General features: G+C 50.0%; 1 protein-coding gene across 1 annotated transcript in view; it reads right to left on the bottom strand.

Annotated features, from left to right (window-relative positions):
* Window positions 1-18159, bottom strand: part of SLC25A22 (solute carrier family 25 member 22) — a 47431-nt gene that overhangs the window by 2976 nt on the left and 26296 nt on the right. The window contains exons 5-8 of the mRNA XM_026657623.2: window positions 7671-7789; window positions 4988-5159; window positions 3640-3794; window positions 847-922 (exon numbers count right to left, since the gene is read on the bottom strand). Of these exons, the coding sequence (XP_026513408.1) occupies window positions 847-922; window positions 3640-3794; window positions 4988-5159; window positions 7671-7789 (522 nt within the window). The remainder of the gene's footprint in view (window positions 1-846; window positions 923-3639; window positions 3795-4987; window positions 5160-7670; window positions 7790-18159) is intronic.

The raw sequence follows: 18159 nt of genomic DNA, 5'->3' as shown, positions 1-18159 counted from the left end.
CACGTGAGATTCAGCATGAGTTGATCCCACCCATTGCCCATAATAGCAACTTGTGCGAACACAAATATTTCCCAAAGTAATTTATTGTCTGTCACCAGAATCAGGATGCTCAGAGTCCAACTGATCGCCATATGTGGGGTCGGGAGGGAATTTTCCCCGGGTCAGACTGGCAGAGACCTTCGGGGGGGGGGGGGGGGGGAAAGAGGGTGTTTGCCTTCCTCTGCAGCGTGGGGCATGGGTCACTTGCAGGTTTAAACTAGCATAAGTGGTGAATTCTCTGTTACTTGAAGTCTTTAAACCAGGAGTTGAGGACTGCAGTAACTCAGCCAGAGGTTTTAAGTCTATTACAGGAGTGGGTGGGTGAGGTTCTGTAGCCTGCAATGTACAGGAGTTCCTATAAGGCAGGATCACAGAGAAAGTGTAGTTGCTGCAGATCTCACCCTTATCTATAAAACCCCTAAGATAGTGCTGCCCACCCTAGGATCTGGGCACTTTCTCATGTTAAAACCAACAGCAATAGCAATACCCCAGTCAACTCCACAGAGTCTCTGGTTCTTCTCTCTTTTCTGCTTGGGGCTGTGTATTTGTTTTTGAGGTTATTGCTTTTCAGGGAAGGAGGTGGTTGGGGTTTTCTGGTAAAAGGGGACACCTGCCCTATTAGCCTTCCCCAAGGACAGGATAAAACCCTTTTAGGCATTCAGATAAAACAATTAAAAAAAAAAAAAAAAAAAAAGAAGCCCTTGGTGCTGCAACTCCCTCCCATTGCCAAGAAGCAGGCAATGGAAGATGCCTAGAACAGAGGCATTGCAACCGGATCATCTGGTAACCACTGAGGAGACCTTTTACCTGGTGCAGTCTAGGATTCCTGAGTATGTGTCCTCATTCACTCCCCTTTTCAAGGACTGCAGCCTTGTCTTGATTACTGAGTACAGAGAGAAGGAGAAAAGAAGCTTTAAGAACCCTATTCATACAGGCCATGGGCTACCTCTGGTTCTTTCCCCCGAAGCTTCTGCCGGGTGCTTTACACACTGCTGCATAGCTCTTTAGTAGCCAAGAGTGATCATTTAGGGCCTAGCAAAGCCAAATTGAGATTACTGGGATTATGATCACAGATGAGATTAATCAGAATATCAGAAAACCTTAACTGTTCCTTTACAAATGGATTTAAAAATCCCCCCCACAAAACACAAAGAACAAGATTTTCCAAACTGACTCTGATTTATGGGTGTCCAGACCTCTTAAGGAGCCGGATTTTCAAAGGCCCAGCACTTTCTGGAAGTCAGCCCAGTGTGCAGTTGGGCACCCCAAAAAACTGAGGCACCAAAAACAAACAAACCAACCAACAACAACAAAAAAAAAAAAAAATCCCTTTCAACTTTTAAAAACTTGGTAATATAGGATTATGGGAGGGAAAACGACTTCCTATCGTTTCTCACAGGTCAGCCCTGCAGACAAAGGCCAGACCAAGCGGTGTTATTGGAAGGCATGCACAGTCTAATAGACAATAAGGTAATGGCTTCCCAGGTGCTCACATTGGATGTACATAAGCCTGAATACACAAAGGCGCGTGCCATGTGCACGCACACACATGATGGTTTCTACACAGAAACACGTCTATCACAGAGACGTGATAATGGCCACTTCTGATCCTCCACACCAAGAGTCCCCCCTCCATCCGGTTTAACTAACGAACACACCACAGACAGCAAGCACTCCCATGAGCAGGGGGTGAAGTAAAGGGAAAGCTCCGCTCCTTCTCAGCTGGACGCAGTGGGCAAGCTCTCTCTCCTGAGCTGGGGGGGGGAGGGAGGGAGAAGAAGAGCTCGGACCCCAGAGATCTCCTCCTTATACTCCTGAGGGGCAAAGAATTAAAAATTCTGCGCACAATACTTTAAAATTCTACAAGCTTTATTTGTCAATAAATAAATAAATGCAGAGGCTCCAGCATGGCAGTGTGCAGCACAGGTCACTGGCTGCAGGAAAAGGAAAGTGAGATCACCCTGCAGCCTCCCCACCCTCCACCCATGGGACATGGACTCAGTGGTGAGGCTGCACCCGACCCTGACACAGCACAAGGCCTGGGCCTCTGCCAGAAACACCCTAGGGCCCTGCCCCTCTGCACCAGGTGTGGGGCAGACAGGCTCAACCAGGCAGGAACCAAATGTGGAGGGGTTCAGTGGGGGGGGGGGGGGCCAGGGAGGGGGTGAGAGGATTCTGTGTGGGACAATCTGGGTGCAGGCAGCTCAGTGGGGCGGGGGGTGTCTAGGTGTGTGTGAAGGATCTGGATGCAGAGGCTCGTTGTGGGGGTTCCAGGTGAAAGTGGTTGGGGCTCAGCAGAGAGGTCTGGGTGCTGGGGGTCTCAGCAGGGGGGTCTGAGTGCTGGGGAAGTGGGGCTTGGTGGGGGTCTGGATGGAGCTAGTTGGGGGTCTGGATGTGGGGACTCAGGGTGGTGCAGGGGGTGGTACTCATCAGGGTGGGGGTTTGAGTGTAGGGAGCTCAGTGGGGGGTGGTCTGGGTGCAGGGGGCTCCAGATGCAGGGGTTGAGGTTCAGTGGGGTAGGGTTTGGGTATGGAGGACTAGGGGGGTTCTGGGTGTACAGGGCGAGACTTGGCAGGGGTGTCTGGGAGGTCTTGATGCATGGGGGTTGGGCAAATGGGGGAGCAGCTCCCTGTACAGTGACCCCTCCCACTGCAGCTGAGCAGCGATGGGGACAGGAAGCAGGGGAGGATGCAGAGCTTCCTGCAGCTGGGGGAAGTTTCTGGGATGGGTCTGACACAGCACCAGCCACTCCTTGCAGGGGAAGAGGAAGTCCCATCCTCTCCTGCCTCCAGCCCAGCCCAGACTAGCAGCTGATCCCAGCTCAGGGTAGGAGCCACTGGCCGGGGTGTCCCCAGCCCTGCAGTGATTTACCTCTCCACCAGCTGCTCCAGGTGCCTGAAATGACGTACCTGCGCAGCTAGGGAGTGGTGCGTGACTGCTCTTGTAGCTTCCCTGTCCGAAAGTCATTTTTCTGTGGGGAAGCAAAGAAATCTGCGGGGGGCCTGAATTCTGCACACACACAGTGACGCAGAATTCCCCCAGGAGTACTCTTATGCCTCTTTCCAGGTTGGGGACATAAGGATTCTTCCAAATCTGGCATGGTAGTTCCTTCAGACCACCAGAGGAACAAAGAGCCTCCAGTTCTCCCACCTCTCTGTGGGGAGCAAAGGGAGACCCTGCCACTTCCCCTCCCCTAGACAGAACGGCACTGTCAGTGCTCTCTCTTCTCCTGGTACTACATAGAAGGGTGTGTGGGTGAGGTGGGGGCATAAGGGATGTCCTCCTAACACACAAGCCATCTCCTTCCCCACTCCCCCAGTGCTTGGCTGATTCCAGGGCCGCTTGGGGACATGGACTCCCTTTGAGTCCTTCACCCTGTTCCCCCTGCCACATCTCATCATACAAGGGGGCACAGGGCCACTTCAACGTTTGATGCCAACGTCATGGCAACACAGCCACCATAAGTGGCGAGTTCCTCCTCCTCACTCGATCCATCGTAACCACTGCCCATGAGGGGCCGGGAGCTCCGTGACCGGGTGTCCGTGAAACTCCTCGTCGCCACCCTTAGGCTGCCAGCGTCTCCCCCCGCTCAGGACTCACCATCACACGGATTCACAGCCACTGCTGCCGTGCTGCCCGCCAGGCACCCGGACAGGAAGGACACGTAGAATGGGGCCTTGATGTCAGGGCTCTTCTGGCCCAGCTTGTTCAGGTTCGCAAACAACGGGAAGTAAACGATGGAAAACGGGACATCTCTGTAATGGAGGGATGGGGAGAAGAGTGATCAGCAAAGCCGCACCCCCAGCCCAAGCAGCCAGTCACGGCAGGAAGGGCTGGGAGCTTCAAGGTCAACAATGGTTCCAGGCCAGGCCTCTTTCCCAGCTACTGGAATGACGTGCGAGGGGGTTTGAGAAAGACATTCCCTCTGCAGTGTCTATATCCCAGAGAAGAGTCAGAGGGCAGTTCCTCAGCAGGTATAATGCAGCACAGCTCTGCCGGAGCCAAGGGAGCTTTGCCGATTTACTCCAGATGAGGATCTGGCCCAGCATGTCCAGAGTTCTAATTTTTTAAAAGAGTTAAAAGTCCCTCCTCCTCCGTCAGTCCCATTGGGTGTTACCACCAATAATTAGTGAGTCAGCTTTTATCTTCTCAGGTGACTATGTCAGAGCCACTCTCGACACTGGCTTCCTACGGATCAAATCAAGCTCAAGGTCTGCGTCCTTATCTTCAAGGCACTCCATGGATGGGGCCCAGGATAGCCAAAAGATCACCTAAGGCTCCGGGGGGAAGACTTGGCCCAATGGCAGTCTCTACAATAAGGGGAAAGCTTGCCTGCATGGGAGACTGAACTTTCCCAGGGGCTGATCCGAGATTGTGGCACGAACTCCCCCAGGCACTAAGGACCATCACAAGGTTCACCAACTTCCACTCCAAGAGCAAGGTGCATTTCTTATGACCTGCCTTCTCTAACATGAATACAGAGCCACATGTGTATTAACAAAGCAAAGACCACCCTATCAAAACAAGACACTCTACTGCACACATTTTCCCAAGAGCAGAGGATGAGAGAACTAACAACATGTGACTGATATCGGTCACATCTCTTCATGCACAACTACAGTGATCAGTGTGGTATAAGAACCTATGTAGACTAGAAGGAAGGCAAGTTACCAAGAATTCTCATTCTTTCTCTGTGCCCAACACAAAAGCACTAGGGGCCTTACTCTCCACTCATGTACTCCATTTCTACACCAGGGGAACTCCAGCACCACACTGATCTATGGGAGAGGAGAATTAGGTGCTTCATACACACATTTTTGTTAGTGACCCAGATGATAATAGAGTTGTCCAGTAAACAGTCCCAAATGCAGCAGCAGCACCATTGCAAGGAGCAGGGTTTGGGAGGATTACTTCAGGGTGCTCCGAGTTTCAGCAAGCACAACCCTACCTTAGCAGCGTGGCCCCAAGGCCCTTGTAAAGCCCCGCGATGCCTTTGCTCCGAAGTAGTTCCCTGGTGATTTGCGTCGCCGTGGTCCGTGTCTCCACTACCGATTCCGCTGCCCCAGCACTAGTGGTAGAGGAGAGCTGGGCTTGTGCTGCCATTAGCTTCTTCTGGGCCTCTGCATGGGAGTGACAGTTATTTATAAACACATGCTATGAAAAAAACCCCACAACTTTCGATTATTGCACAGCACCAGTGCCAAGGCTATACAGGGACTTGGCCATTTCAGAAAGGAAGATGTCTGTGGTGTAAACTGGATACTGGTGAGAGGGAGGGACTAACAGCACTGGCTAAAGCCAGCCATGTACCCTGCAAGCTCCCTCCCCTCTGCCCTGCAGCATGCCTCAGTCCTGGGCTCAAACCCAGCTCTGCCACCACCCCTCAGTCCGGACCTGTAACATCGCCCCTGCAGTTCCACTCCTGAGTCTCTCCTGAGCAGACACGGTCAATCATGCAAGGCTTGCGTGGTGTGGAGAACTGACTGCTATAGACTAGGCCGAGTACAAGAGATCAATGCAACAGGGACTTTAAACCCTATTGGGAGACAGGTCTTCAGAGGGGAAAGGCCACCAAAGCACCCTAAAAATAAGAAAGGCTCATTCCTAATACCTTCCCTTAAACAATCACATTAAAATAAAACTGAAGAGCGCCCTGAAATAAAGTACCCTAGATCTATGCACTATGCTACCTATCTCCCATTATCTTTTAAACCCTAATGCACTACCACCATTTGGTCAGTAGATGGAGCACATGTCAATCCCTGGGCCATTCTGCAGCTCCCATACATACACTCTCCTTCGCAAGGCAGAGAATAGGCCTTGACTGTTCACAGTAGTGGTAATCTTTTCCAAACCCCCTGTAAACAGTTTACACCCACATGCCCCACAGAGCAAGGTTTGCATTAAAATTGGCAAGGGAAGGTTCTTGGGGAGGAAAAGGAAAAGAAACTAACTCTCTGGTCTCATGGGGTGTTTGGGTTATGGGGTCCCACAATTAGGGTGTGATGTTACCATGTGTAATCATAATGGTACCTCCACAGAGGAAAGTCCCTGGATGTGCAGTTGTTATGTACACATCACACTGGGCATACAGTCTCCCCTGGGACACTGGGTATGACAATTTAGCTGCTTTGCAGAACGCAACCCTACAGGTAATATGGATGCCAAGCTGGAAGAATCCTGATCTAAGCTGGCTGCGGCCTGGAGCCGGAAATACTTCCTGATGGGACAATGCGTGGCAGCCACTGTGGGTTAGCTGAGTAGCACCATTAACACTCTACCTGATGGGCATCGTCTAGGGGATTTTAGGACCTAAGCAGCATCTCTGGTGGGACTCCAGAAGAGATTTAGGTTTTAGCAACACTTCTCTCCACAGATTCTGTTGTTCTAAGTAATTATAATTCTATTTACATTATTTCTGTGAAGACACTAGTGCCAGCCCATGGTGGACAGCTGGTGCATAACTAACAGCTCTGTCAACACGTCTCACGTGGGTTGCAACAGGACTTCTACGTAGTCTTAACTCCCTTCCCCGTCCCCAGCGCTGCCCACGAATCTCAGAACTGACACTACCCTGGTTTGTACTCATGATCCCCTCTTTCCCCTCCCTGCAGCTCTGCCAATGCACCCCAGTCCTGACCTGCAACACCACTTGCTACCCCACTTCTGGGTTCCTACACAGTTCTGCCTATGAACCTCGACCTTTACCTGCAGCACCCTTTGCTATTCTAGCTCTAGGCCTCTCCTGAGCAAAGAACACCAAAGGTGCCAGATGATACCATGCTTCTCTACTAGAGACCAAGCTGAAATTGAATTCCATTCTCTGGCTACGTGTGCCTTTGTTTGTCCCTTTCTGTGAGAGTTGATTACGCACGCTCTAGCCCTGAACCAGAGCTCTCCTTTCACTCTGACGAGGGAGAGTCTGCAATTTCCTCTCAACCTCGTGAGTCAGAGACTCCGCTCCGAGATCAGAGAGGAAACCGGTACCCAGAGAGGCAAGGAGGATACGGGACAATGACACAGAGTCCCACAGGAAGAGCAGGACTGAAATGGTCCCTCCCTCCCCCCCAAGAGCAGCATACCCCACATGGGGAGCTTCAGTCACTGTTCAAAAGAAGCTGATTGACTCTTGTTCTCAATCCCTCACTAAAAAAAAAAAAAAACAAAAAAAAAAACCACACACCAGATGAACTGCACTACGGGACTTTTACAGGCAACAAGCCACTTGTGACAGGCTGGGGGAGGAGGGGATAACACATCGAGGGGAAGTATCACAGGACAAGCACAAGGGGAAGTTAAACCCTTCTCCTGTGGCATTAACTGATGAGTTTAATAATTTGTGCGCTGAATGCGATCATCCTCTACAGCATGCACGGCAGCCTGCCTATCCCCTCCCATGACAAGCACAGGTAGTGAAAAGTGCTTCCTCGTGCCACTAGAGGGGGCTCTAAGAGGCCAGCGAATAAAGCCCGCAGGGAAGAGCATGGGGAAAGCTCTGCTACAGCTTAAGACCCCTCTGCGGAAGGGAAATGTGACCTCTATACTCATTCCCTCCCCTTCTCCCACAGTCTCACTCTCCCCACCCCCACTGCCCGCCTGTTGTACAAGGAGAGAAGAGATGTGCAAGGTACCAATTCGGCCTGCATCCTGCAGCTGGATTTTGAGCATCTCCATGGGAGTGGTGACAATCACCTGGCAGGTGCCCGCCCCGCAGCCGGCCAGCATCTCCTTCAGCAGCGTCAGCTTCTTCCTGCCCAGCAAGAGAGAGATTCAGTCAGAAGATCTGGCTCAGAGTAACATGCCCCTGGAACAACACCGACAGTTGGGTTCCCTCAGAGAGACGCCCGCTCTCCGTGCAAGGCTCCATCCCCACCATGATGGAATTACAGGACAGACGGTCCTGGGCCACAGCATTGATGCACAGGTACCACCGGCTGGGACGCAAAGTGGAGGTAGTCTGTACTGGGCACAATGAGCCAGCTGGTGTCAAAGGCTGGGTGTTTTGGTCCAGCATAATCTGCTCTGGAGCAGGGGAGCTCACAGCTCCCCCATACACTGAGCTCCCAGGAAAGTCACAAGTACCAGAAGTTACCACAGGGCCATTACTCTTTAACGGCCTGCAGCTGCAGAGGTCAGCCACCAGGAATATGTTCTCCTTCACCTCCTCCAAAAAGCCAGAACCCCACAAAACAACAGAGTCAAGACTTCAAAAAGGAACTGCTGAGTTGGGATGTTCAACTTAATACACCTTACTGAGGCCGAATATGCAGAAAGTGCTGAGCACCAGCCCTTTGAGAACCAGGTCTCCTTAAGGCACCAAAGATGGGCACCCAAGATCACTGTCAAAAAGTTTTCTAAGACAATCAGCCAGAGTTTTTTGTTGACTGCTATAGCCAGGCACCCTCACTTAGGGCTGGTCTAACTACTTCGCTCAGGAGTGAGAGCAGCATTGTCAAGCTGACCTAAATCCCCATGTAGACAGCATTCGGTCAATGGAAGAATTCTTCCGTCGACCTAGCTACCACTTCTCAGGCAGCTGGATTACCTACACCGATGGGAGACTCCATCCCGTCAGCACAGGTAGTGTCTACACTGAAGCACTATAGTGGTGCAGCTGTAGCGTTTTAAGGGGTTGTCTACACTTACAAGAGACTCAGTGTCAAGGTGTTATCCCCAAATTTGTCCTACCTTAAAAAAAAGTTATATAATAATCTGATAAGAGTCCTCAGTATCCTAAATATTTACTATAAAAATCTACCATGCTGAAAAATAAACAGCCAAAACGCTATTTTTTAGTAGGACCTACTCTAAAGCAATGTTTTTGCTCCTCCTAATGGCTCTGTGGCAATATTTCACTGACACACTATTCCAAGGTGGTACCGATACCACTGATGATACAGACACAAAGTCAATTTGGGTTAGCAAGACGTATGGCTGCATTTATATAAATACAACCCCATTCGCCTTTTTAACAAAACCATAACAATACCCCACTGCATTGACCCAAACACTAACAACAGCTGTTGTGTTTTGGGCCAATACTGTGTTTTGAGGGTTAACAGCAGCTCTCTACAAAAGATGGGAGGACCCTGAACAGTTTCCAAGTAGAATAAGAACAAAACACATCAGTAAGCGATTGGGGAGTGGGGGTGGGAAATCAGGTTTATTTTAAAGCCTCTAAGAGAGTCTTACAAGCAATAAGATGTATAAAACATTGTGTAACATTTTCAGGGCACCCAGGGCCGAGAGTCACCTTGTTACCCCTCCCATCAGCAAGAGGGAGTCCTTTCTTGGGGCAGCACCTTGACACTGCCAGTCCCTCAGTCACTCAAGCTCTCTCCTCTGGGCTATGCCAGCCCTTCCTTCACCTTGCAGATTAACAAGAGGTGCACCCCAATCTCCAAGTCCCTTTGAATTGTTCCCCTGTGATATCCCCACCCCTGACACTGGCTACTCACATAAATCCCAGACCCCCTGTACCCAAAGGTGCAATGTACCCCAGTTTACCAGTTTAACCTTAAACCACCCAGCACTTGTGAGTATTTATAATAAAACAAAAGAAGGTTTATTTATGAACAAATAAAAATTTAAATAGAAACAAGAGTGCTGGAAACAAGTAGTTACAAACAAAAAGTAAACACACACAAACCTGGGTCTACACTTATCAATTGTTACCTTTCCTATCTAATAAAGTAGATTTCCTCCCAAAGTTTAGTCTATTGCAGAGCTGGCTGGTTTCTCAAGAACCAGCATCCAAAAGTTCATGAAAGCACCCCCCATCCCAGCCAGGGATTTTCTTCAGTGAATGGGTCATCACCAAGACACATTATCTCCTGGTGACTAATTTCTGCTCCAAGCCCAGACAGCGCACTTTCAATATTCCCAATATACATTGTTCCTTAAACATTATCTGTGCATACATCTCGCAACGATTATGAGTTTTGAGATACCTTACATGCTACTCTTTATGGATAATAGCCCATGAGATGTGTTTGTGGTGAGTCTGTCAGGTCTTAGGTTACAGCTGTTTGCAAAGAACAGGGGAACCTTCGCCAACAGATCTCTATGTCACATATTGACCTTAATGGGCCAGACCCTCAGATGGTGCAAACTCAGCACAACTCCACCAGTTTAAGTGGAGCGATGCTGGATTTACACTAACAAATAACATTTTGAAAGCATCCTTCGAGCCCAGGCTATAAATGAGCTCATGGAAGTGTCACACTGTTTCCGCACCACCACCTCAAACACAATACAGTGCCCTTAGCAGCGGCTCAGAGATTCAGTGAGTGGTCAACATCTCCTGCCACAGGGAAGAATCAGGTGGCATGAGAAATAGCCTCACTCCCCTCTCCTCAGCAACATTCCCCCCCACCCCTTTAAAGCTCCCTCAAGGCTAAATTCACCTATCCAGTGATGTGACGGGATTGCTAGTCAGGCTGCTACCCGCAACTAATCCCCCTGCATGTCAGCTGTTCAGATTTCTCTACTTCACATCTGCTCCGGGGGGAGGACGTCAGGGGAGGGGATTATGGGCATAAGGCCACAGTGAAGATTATCAATGACTAAAGATAGATTCCTCCCTTGAGAACAAAGGAAGGAATTTCTCACCGAGTTTCCATCTCAAAGCCCCCTGGGTACAGGATGATCAATGAGTCGCTGAATTATTAGACAGTCACCTGCAGAGAGTCTGGGTCCACATGGACCTTTTCTCCCCTTCGTTGAGGTGTTTTAAGAGACTCAGTGAGGAAGTGGGTGTTTTCCTAGGACAATTATCCCTCACGGCTGGATTGAGGGCTCTGAATACTTGGGAGAGCTATTCAGCAAGCCTCTGATTGTACAACAGCCCAAGAAGCAAGATCCTCACCCCTTTCAGTCACTCAGGAGTCAGGCAGGGTTGTGTGCAATTAAAGGTGAACTTCAAACAAACACTCCATGTTCTATCAGCATCATCAGAACAAGTAGATTCCACCCACTACCACCTGCACACTAGGCAAAGGGCCAGCACCTCCGCTGGTGTATGTCAGTACGACTCCACTGGCTTCTATGCTGACAAACACCAGCTGAGAATCTGTGCATACACCATTTTTAGAAGGCACCAGCTCCTGTGTGTGTCTATGCATCGCCCTAGGTGCCTAAATACTACGGTAAACAGGGAATTGTGGACCAGATCCTCAGCTGGTTTAAACTGGGGTAGAGCAACTGAGTTCAAAAGGAGTCGCACTTAATTTACCCCAATGGCAATCTGACCCTATCAATGCAGAGACCATTTACCATTCCTGCACCTGGTGTAAAAATATAACACCTTCTGGCAAGCATGTGTCAGGGCTGAGTACTCTGGCCGTGGAACCTATCCATTTGAATTTCCTGACATACCGTATGTCATAAAAACTGCAACCATAAGGCACCATGTTCCATCCTCAAAGACGGCTGAATGGTGGTCTTCAAACTACCCCCATACACACACAAACGCCAGCCTGAGACAAAGAATGAGGATTTTCAACCTGAGTCAGTGATCTCGAGAAGGCTATAAGCAATTGGAACTGTGGTTTCAAAAATGAAGAGCGAACCACAGTAGCATCACTGTAGAGTTGGCACTGTGATGGTGAGAGTTAAAAAAGCAACATTACCACCACTTCTCTCTCTGAGAGATGCATTCTGTTCCTCCACTGCCTATAACATCAATCCCTTTTTAATCCCCTCACCCCACGTCTGCCCCCCTTTAGGACGGTGCTAACACTTGGTTCCCAGAACTGGCAATGCAGTCTCCAGGGCAATGCACTTGGCATGCAGTTTAGAAATGAGAGAGGCCAGGGCAGCATTGTCCCAAGCATTGCTCCAGCTCAGTATTCACACCACCGCTGAAATGTGACCTAGCCGTCCCTCCATCCAGAAAGAGAGGCAGCCAGACGAAATGGTGCTGTGACCTGGTGCGTGGGGAGTCTGTTCCTGCATGGCAGAGCACAGGGGAGTGCACCCAGATCTCGACTCCTGGCAGCACCAGCTCATGCATTGTGTGGGTAAGTGAGAAATATCCCAAGTAGTATCTGAATTGGCACCCTGTTGTGTAGCATTGGTGGGCACGGGGTTAAACAGCTGTCATGTTCTAGCCTGGCTGTGACAGTACTTCCATGGTGGGAGAGAAGATGGATTAGAGAGAATATATAAATATAAACACAGCCCCCCTCAGAAAAAGTCACCTCTGGGGTGGAACACAACAGCTGTTTAACCACACATATCAACACTACACAAAAATATATAGAGCTGATCCAAAGGCCACTGGAGTCAATGGGAGTCTTGCCATGGGCTTTGGATCAGACTCCTAGTACATTTGAACCTTTTGGGAAGAGTGCAAGACATTATAAAATAAAGAGGAGTCAGGGTCAAACTTGAGATCTGATGGAAAGGAATATTCCCACCAGGAGCCGGCAGAACGGTCGGGGTGCCTGCCATTCTAGCAGATTAGTCTCCACCACGTACTGGGAACTAAAATCTCTCTCATTTCTCTTCACCGAGAGAGACAATCCTGTGTACACAGTGCAAGAAAGAGGGAAAAAAATACCCATTTCCCTGCAGAATTCACTTCCGTCAGCAAAGAAGCAATTAACGCAATTGTGCTGGGCTTGCTAGGAACCAAAATAACTGAATCAGCAGCTTTCCAGCCCTGCTCCAGAACAGCAAACAAAGCGAAGGTCAAGGAAAAACAAAACAAAAAAAAAAGAAGAATAAAAAATATCAGAGGGGAGGGGAGGGAAATCAATGATGAAAACGTGCCTTGGAGAGGAGCATTCAGCAAGCCAACCGGCCGGACACTGAGATATTCTGTAAGCAAACCACACCTTTCATAACAAACCGAGACAGTTTTCAACCCACTGAGGCCAAAATACTGGGCAGAGCCTAAATACGAGACACCCTACATGACTGCCAGCTCCCATCACAGCTGTACAGCATGCTGAGTTTAGGAGACAAGGGATGAAACCATGTGGGGCAGCTTAAAGGCTGCTCTCAGTGCAAATGCTTTGTAGAAGCTGAGATTCGAGGCTAAGATTTCCAGAAGTGACTGTTGAGTGCGAGTGCCCGGCATGAGACACCTTAAAGGGGCCCCAATTCTCAGATGGGTGCTCATCACCCAAGCTCTGAAAAATCCAGTCCTTTAAAATGGTTCTCAAGTTGGGCACCCACAAATAAAACATTTTAAGTGTACGCTGGCGGCCCCGTTGATGTCAAGGGTTCTTATGCACATGTTTAAGTGCTTTCCTCAATGGGGCCCTAGCAACTCCTCTCCTGTTTACATATTGCTTCGCTCTGGAGGACAAATGCAGCTGCTAGCTTATCGACTGGTGAATGTACCTGGGCCTCCCACTGCATGAAAGAGCACGCAGAGACTTCCAGCTTCAGGGAGGAGCAGGAAGAAGGCCTCTCTCCAGTCTCTGTAGACTGGAAACCCCCTAGTCTCCCTCTCCTGCCTTCTCCTAGTCCGAGGGGCCTCAGAGAGGACAGATGCATAAAAGAGGAGCAGAGTGAGAACCCTCATGTGGCTCCTCTGTCTACATAGTTCTTGGAGCCCCAGAGAATTTCCTAGCTGAGACACCAAAATCAGAGGATGACGTCAGCTCTAATGATGGGGATGAAGCACAATCAGAAGAGGGACTCAGAATTCCCTTCAAGGTGTTTTTTTTTTTTTTGCATCTGAGACACACACAGCAAGCCCAGAGCAGAACAAAACCGGGTCAGCTGCAACCTGGAGGATATTACAGCATCCTCTCGGCTGGTTTCCACTTGGAAGAGATCTTACAAGCATGAGGCCTGCTGCACCCAGCTGCCCATGGTGGACTCCTTGGCTGGACACAGCGAGGGGTAAAAAGAAGCTTTTCTTCTGTAAAGTCAAAAACAGAAACAAAAGCACAGAGGGAAATGCAGCAATAGCCAATCCCAGATCATGAACCCCTCCCTCCCCCCGCACCTTAAAGTGCCCTCAGGATTTCGAGTAGTCTCAGTCAGCCTTTTGTGACTGGGACATACACAGTCATGCCTAGTGGTCAGAGCAGGAGTCAGGCCCGGGGTTAGAGCAGGAGGCAGTAACCAGGAACCAGAGCCCCGGGTCAGTCCAAGTCAAAAATCAGAAGTTGGAGTGGAGGGTCAGAGCTGGGTTACCTGCAGTGCGGCAAGGCAAGGCAAGGGTGGGAACACTGAGTTGCAGGACCTATCGCAGCCATAGGCAAATGCTTGGTGCAGTCACTGAACTGCTGCTGGGTTTAAGAGCCAGTCCGGTGACCCTTTTGACCAATCAGGCAGTCTACTACAGGCCCCCTGTGCTCACTAGGTTGCCGGGAGACTGGCTCTGCAGCAAACCCTGACTCCTGACACAATCCACATCTTTGAAGCAATTAATTTTTGCTGGTCACTCAAGGCAGGTTCACTGTAAGACTGCAATTTTCTGTGGAAAATAAAGATAGCCGCGTGCTCTGTGGACTGCAGTGTCACTCAAGGATTGTTTGTTTGGGGTCATATGGCATCTGCCACGATACAGCGCACACACACACAGAACTGTGTGTGTGTGTGTGTGTGTGTGTGTGTGTGTGTGTGTGTGTGTGTGTGTGTGTGTGTGTGTGTGTGCGCGCGCTTTTTGTCAGACAAGCCACGCCGACTCATGCAAATCCTGAGCATACTTCCAGCTGGGCAGCCACTGGCAGATCTACAGTTAAGACCTTCAAATTCGAACTGCCAGAGAAGATCTTTGCAGCTCCCACAGTCAGAGAAAAAAAAAAAAAAAAAAAAGAAAGAAGCTGCAATCACATCACTAGGCTGGGCATCAGCTGAAACCAATATGTATTTTAAGAGCACTGTAGCTACACATACAGAACAACTAACTGTTCCAGCAAATATGACCTGCTCTGCTAATGCAAGACCTCCATGGCCATGTCCCTGCACCATGTAAAACTAAACTCCAGACAACAGGCCCTTGGACTAGAATAAACCACCGCAAACAAATGTCTTTGCAGAGCTCTCATGCTACTTACCATCCTTGTAATCACACATGCAGGAGTGGAGGCGCATTCACCTGCCATGCAGAGTGCAGCCTTGCCTTTCTACAAGGTATCAGTTTGTTATTCGTATCTAGGTCTTGTACCAAGAGCTTACCCAAGGCGCTGCTGATAGACAGCCCTGGAGTTCTTGATTTAGTCACAGACCAGGGGGCACAGGCTGAGCCACGTTAGCAGGGCAGGGTGGATGCAGCTCACGCTGGCGCTGGCACTGCTGTCCCTGGGCTCTGTGATTAAGCAGAGTAGTTCGGTCTGCTGGGTTGCCAGCCCTGCCTGACAAGCTTGGCTTGCAGGGAAGGGGGCAGAGGAGATGGCATTTTCCCCCCAAAGGAAAAGGGCTGCCTTGATGGAAAAATTCACCACAGCGAGCAGTTTGAGGAAAGGGATCAAACACAAGGTGCATGAGGGAGGTGCTGTAGGGGGCATACACTTGGCTTAATGAACGGGGCAAAATGGCCTCCTTCAGTCATCTTATAGTTAACCAGTGTCTGCCATAGCTCGGAGAAGGTCCAGTGAACGGTAAGGCAGCAGCACAGGAAGAGCACTACATGGGGCAAGCTCTTTTAATAGGTTACACTCTCTCCATCCCAAGGCACTTAAGAGTTACGGAGGGGGGAGGGAAAAGGATGCTATGCAGCAGCTTTTAACGGCCCTTATGCTACCCAGGAGACATTACTGCCCATTCAGCCACCTCCCGCTTTCCATACATGACACAAGGGCCTTCCAGACCTCAATCCATTTCAAAATTCAGATCTAAATCGGAGCACCTATCAATATTCTGTAAGGGACAGCCTAGAAGAGCCCCCTTTCCACAGAGGAGAGAGGAGTGGAGTTCCCATCTCTCTAGGGACACAGGTGAACTACCCACCACCACATCTGGGCATCAGCTTGAACTTCCTGCTTTCGAACCAGGACTCTTCCCCTCCCTCACGCGCCCCCCCCGAGTGCTCCAGCTGACCGGAACCACACTGCTCCAGAGCAGACCCCTCACTGCATTTCTTCCCTGGCCCTGACTCTCACTCCCCAACTCCGGCCAGCATCCACCCGCTGCTGCAGGGCAGGGAATGCGGCAGGCTGAGCCAGCACCTTCCCTTTCCCCCCTCCCCTCTTGAAGGGGGATCCAAGGACAGAGCGGCAGAAAAACACCTCCCTTAATCCACAAGGTCAGCGGGAAAGGAAAAACACCATTCAAATCCCACAGAGCTTCAAAGCTCATCCAGGGCCAGGCAGTGAGAGAATCGAGTAGGGACCGTTCAAGTTTATCACGCAGGCAGGACCAGCTCTGGCTCCCCAAGAGCCTATTCGCGCTCTAGGCTGTCACCTTGGCTGAGGATCAGAGTGGGTTGTGAAGGAGCTTTGCCAGCAGCAAAGACCGCACATGGTGCCTTTCCCCAGCATTGCAAGGGAAATGGGAGGAGGCAGGGGAGGGAGGGGCAACACGCACCGACTCGGCACGACAGCTCAACCTCCGTGTTCGATGATCTGGGACCTTTTATTTGAATGCAACAGATTAGGACTGAGTGGCATCTTCCGTACTTTATTCATTCCTAGCGGTATCTAACTTGGCGCATTGCCCAGTACAGCCCCAGAGTCCCGGTGCGATCCATTACTGCAGTGCATGCCATGGCACTGGGGCCAGGCAGCTGTTCACCACTTTAGGGGGTGTGTGTCTATAGTGTTATATCTGCACTATTTCACAATGAAAATGAAGAGGGGCTGGTAGCACTGGCTACTGCCAGGCACACAGTGGGAGTAAGGGCTCTCCCAACTCCCAACCCTGCTCTAAACACAGCAGAGTCTTAAGTTAGATCCCTGCTGGCTATACTAGTCCTGGGCCTCTCTCAAGCAGAGCCTGCCAAATCACTTCCCCGCCCCAAGTGCCTGGTGGTTTAGTGATGGGCATAAATGCAAGGCAATACGTAGTTGAGACCATATGCAATTGGATTCTCATGCCACCTAGACCAGACTCCAACCAAGCTATCCAGAGCCAAGTGAGTAACTGCACCAGCTATTTCACTATCTCCAAGAAAGACTCCAAGACTGTTTGGGTTGGAATATGAAAGCTCGCAGTTAACTGCAGAAATGGAGCTTTCCCAAGTTAATGCAGTGCCTGTCCCTGCCACAGCATGCATTCAGGAGCAGCCGGAGGTGCATGGAGAGGCCTATTAATCCTAACCACAACAACCCCACAACCACAGCACTGCCCACCTCCTCCCCTATGCAAGGGAACCAGGAGGCTAAGAGAAATCAAAACTGGAAGTCCACTCCCAAAGCTGCAGACAGAGACCTACTACACTGCGGTACGACTCCAAACACAAGCCATGCGGACCAGCTGCAGCCCAGCCTACGTACTGCCTGGGGCTGCTTGGCACAACAAGTCAGAGAGTCTCGGGGTGTGCGGAAGATTCAAGGTACAGTCCTTTCCTCTTCTAGTCAAAGCTCTAGAGCCTTCATGGCTAGGATCCAGCCTTCCTAATGCTGAAAGACTCAGGGTTAAACATTGATCTGCCAGGATGCTAGGTACATTGAAGTGTAGGCTGGCCAGAGGATGCTATTTATCTGCCAGTCTCAACTGATTGCTCTCTGGGTCGCCTGGTTGAAAAGATACTCCAACGGTAAATGGCTGGCAGCCCCAGGCCATTCTTCCTTCCTTCCTTCCAACATGATCCTTCCAAAGCCTGTGGCGCCTTCACTAGTTTGGGGCCTCTAGTCCTCAGATAACCCAATGTTAATAGCAAGTTAACAATCTGCAACATCTGGGCTCAGAACCAATGCAATCACAGCTCTGTCTCCACTCCAAGCTTCAGACTTAGCTACTTGGAACAAGGACAGATTCTCTCCCTGTTTGTTCACAGCACAGAATAGCCACAGCTACTGAAAAAGAAACTTAAAATCTAAGGAAAAAACCCATGATGAGTAATTACAGGACTATTGGTTGGTGAATCATATGGATCCTCATGTATGAACATTAACTTCTTGTTCTGGGGTCATTAAAATCACTAAAAAGTCACATACATAAAAGGCATAATGGGCCAGACCCTCAGCAGGAGTAAATCAGCATGGCTCCATTGAAGTC

Source organism: Terrapene carolina, unplaced genomic scaffold (genome assembly GCF_002925995.2).
Source record: "Terrapene carolina triunguis isolate 2854851 unplaced genomic scaffold, T_m_triunguis-2.0 Scaffold250, whole genome shotgun sequence".
Classification (NCBI taxonomy): domain Eukaryota; kingdom Metazoa; phylum Chordata; order Testudines; family Emydidae; genus Terrapene; species Terrapene triunguis.
This window is presented reverse-complemented; position numbering and strand designations above follow the sequence as displayed.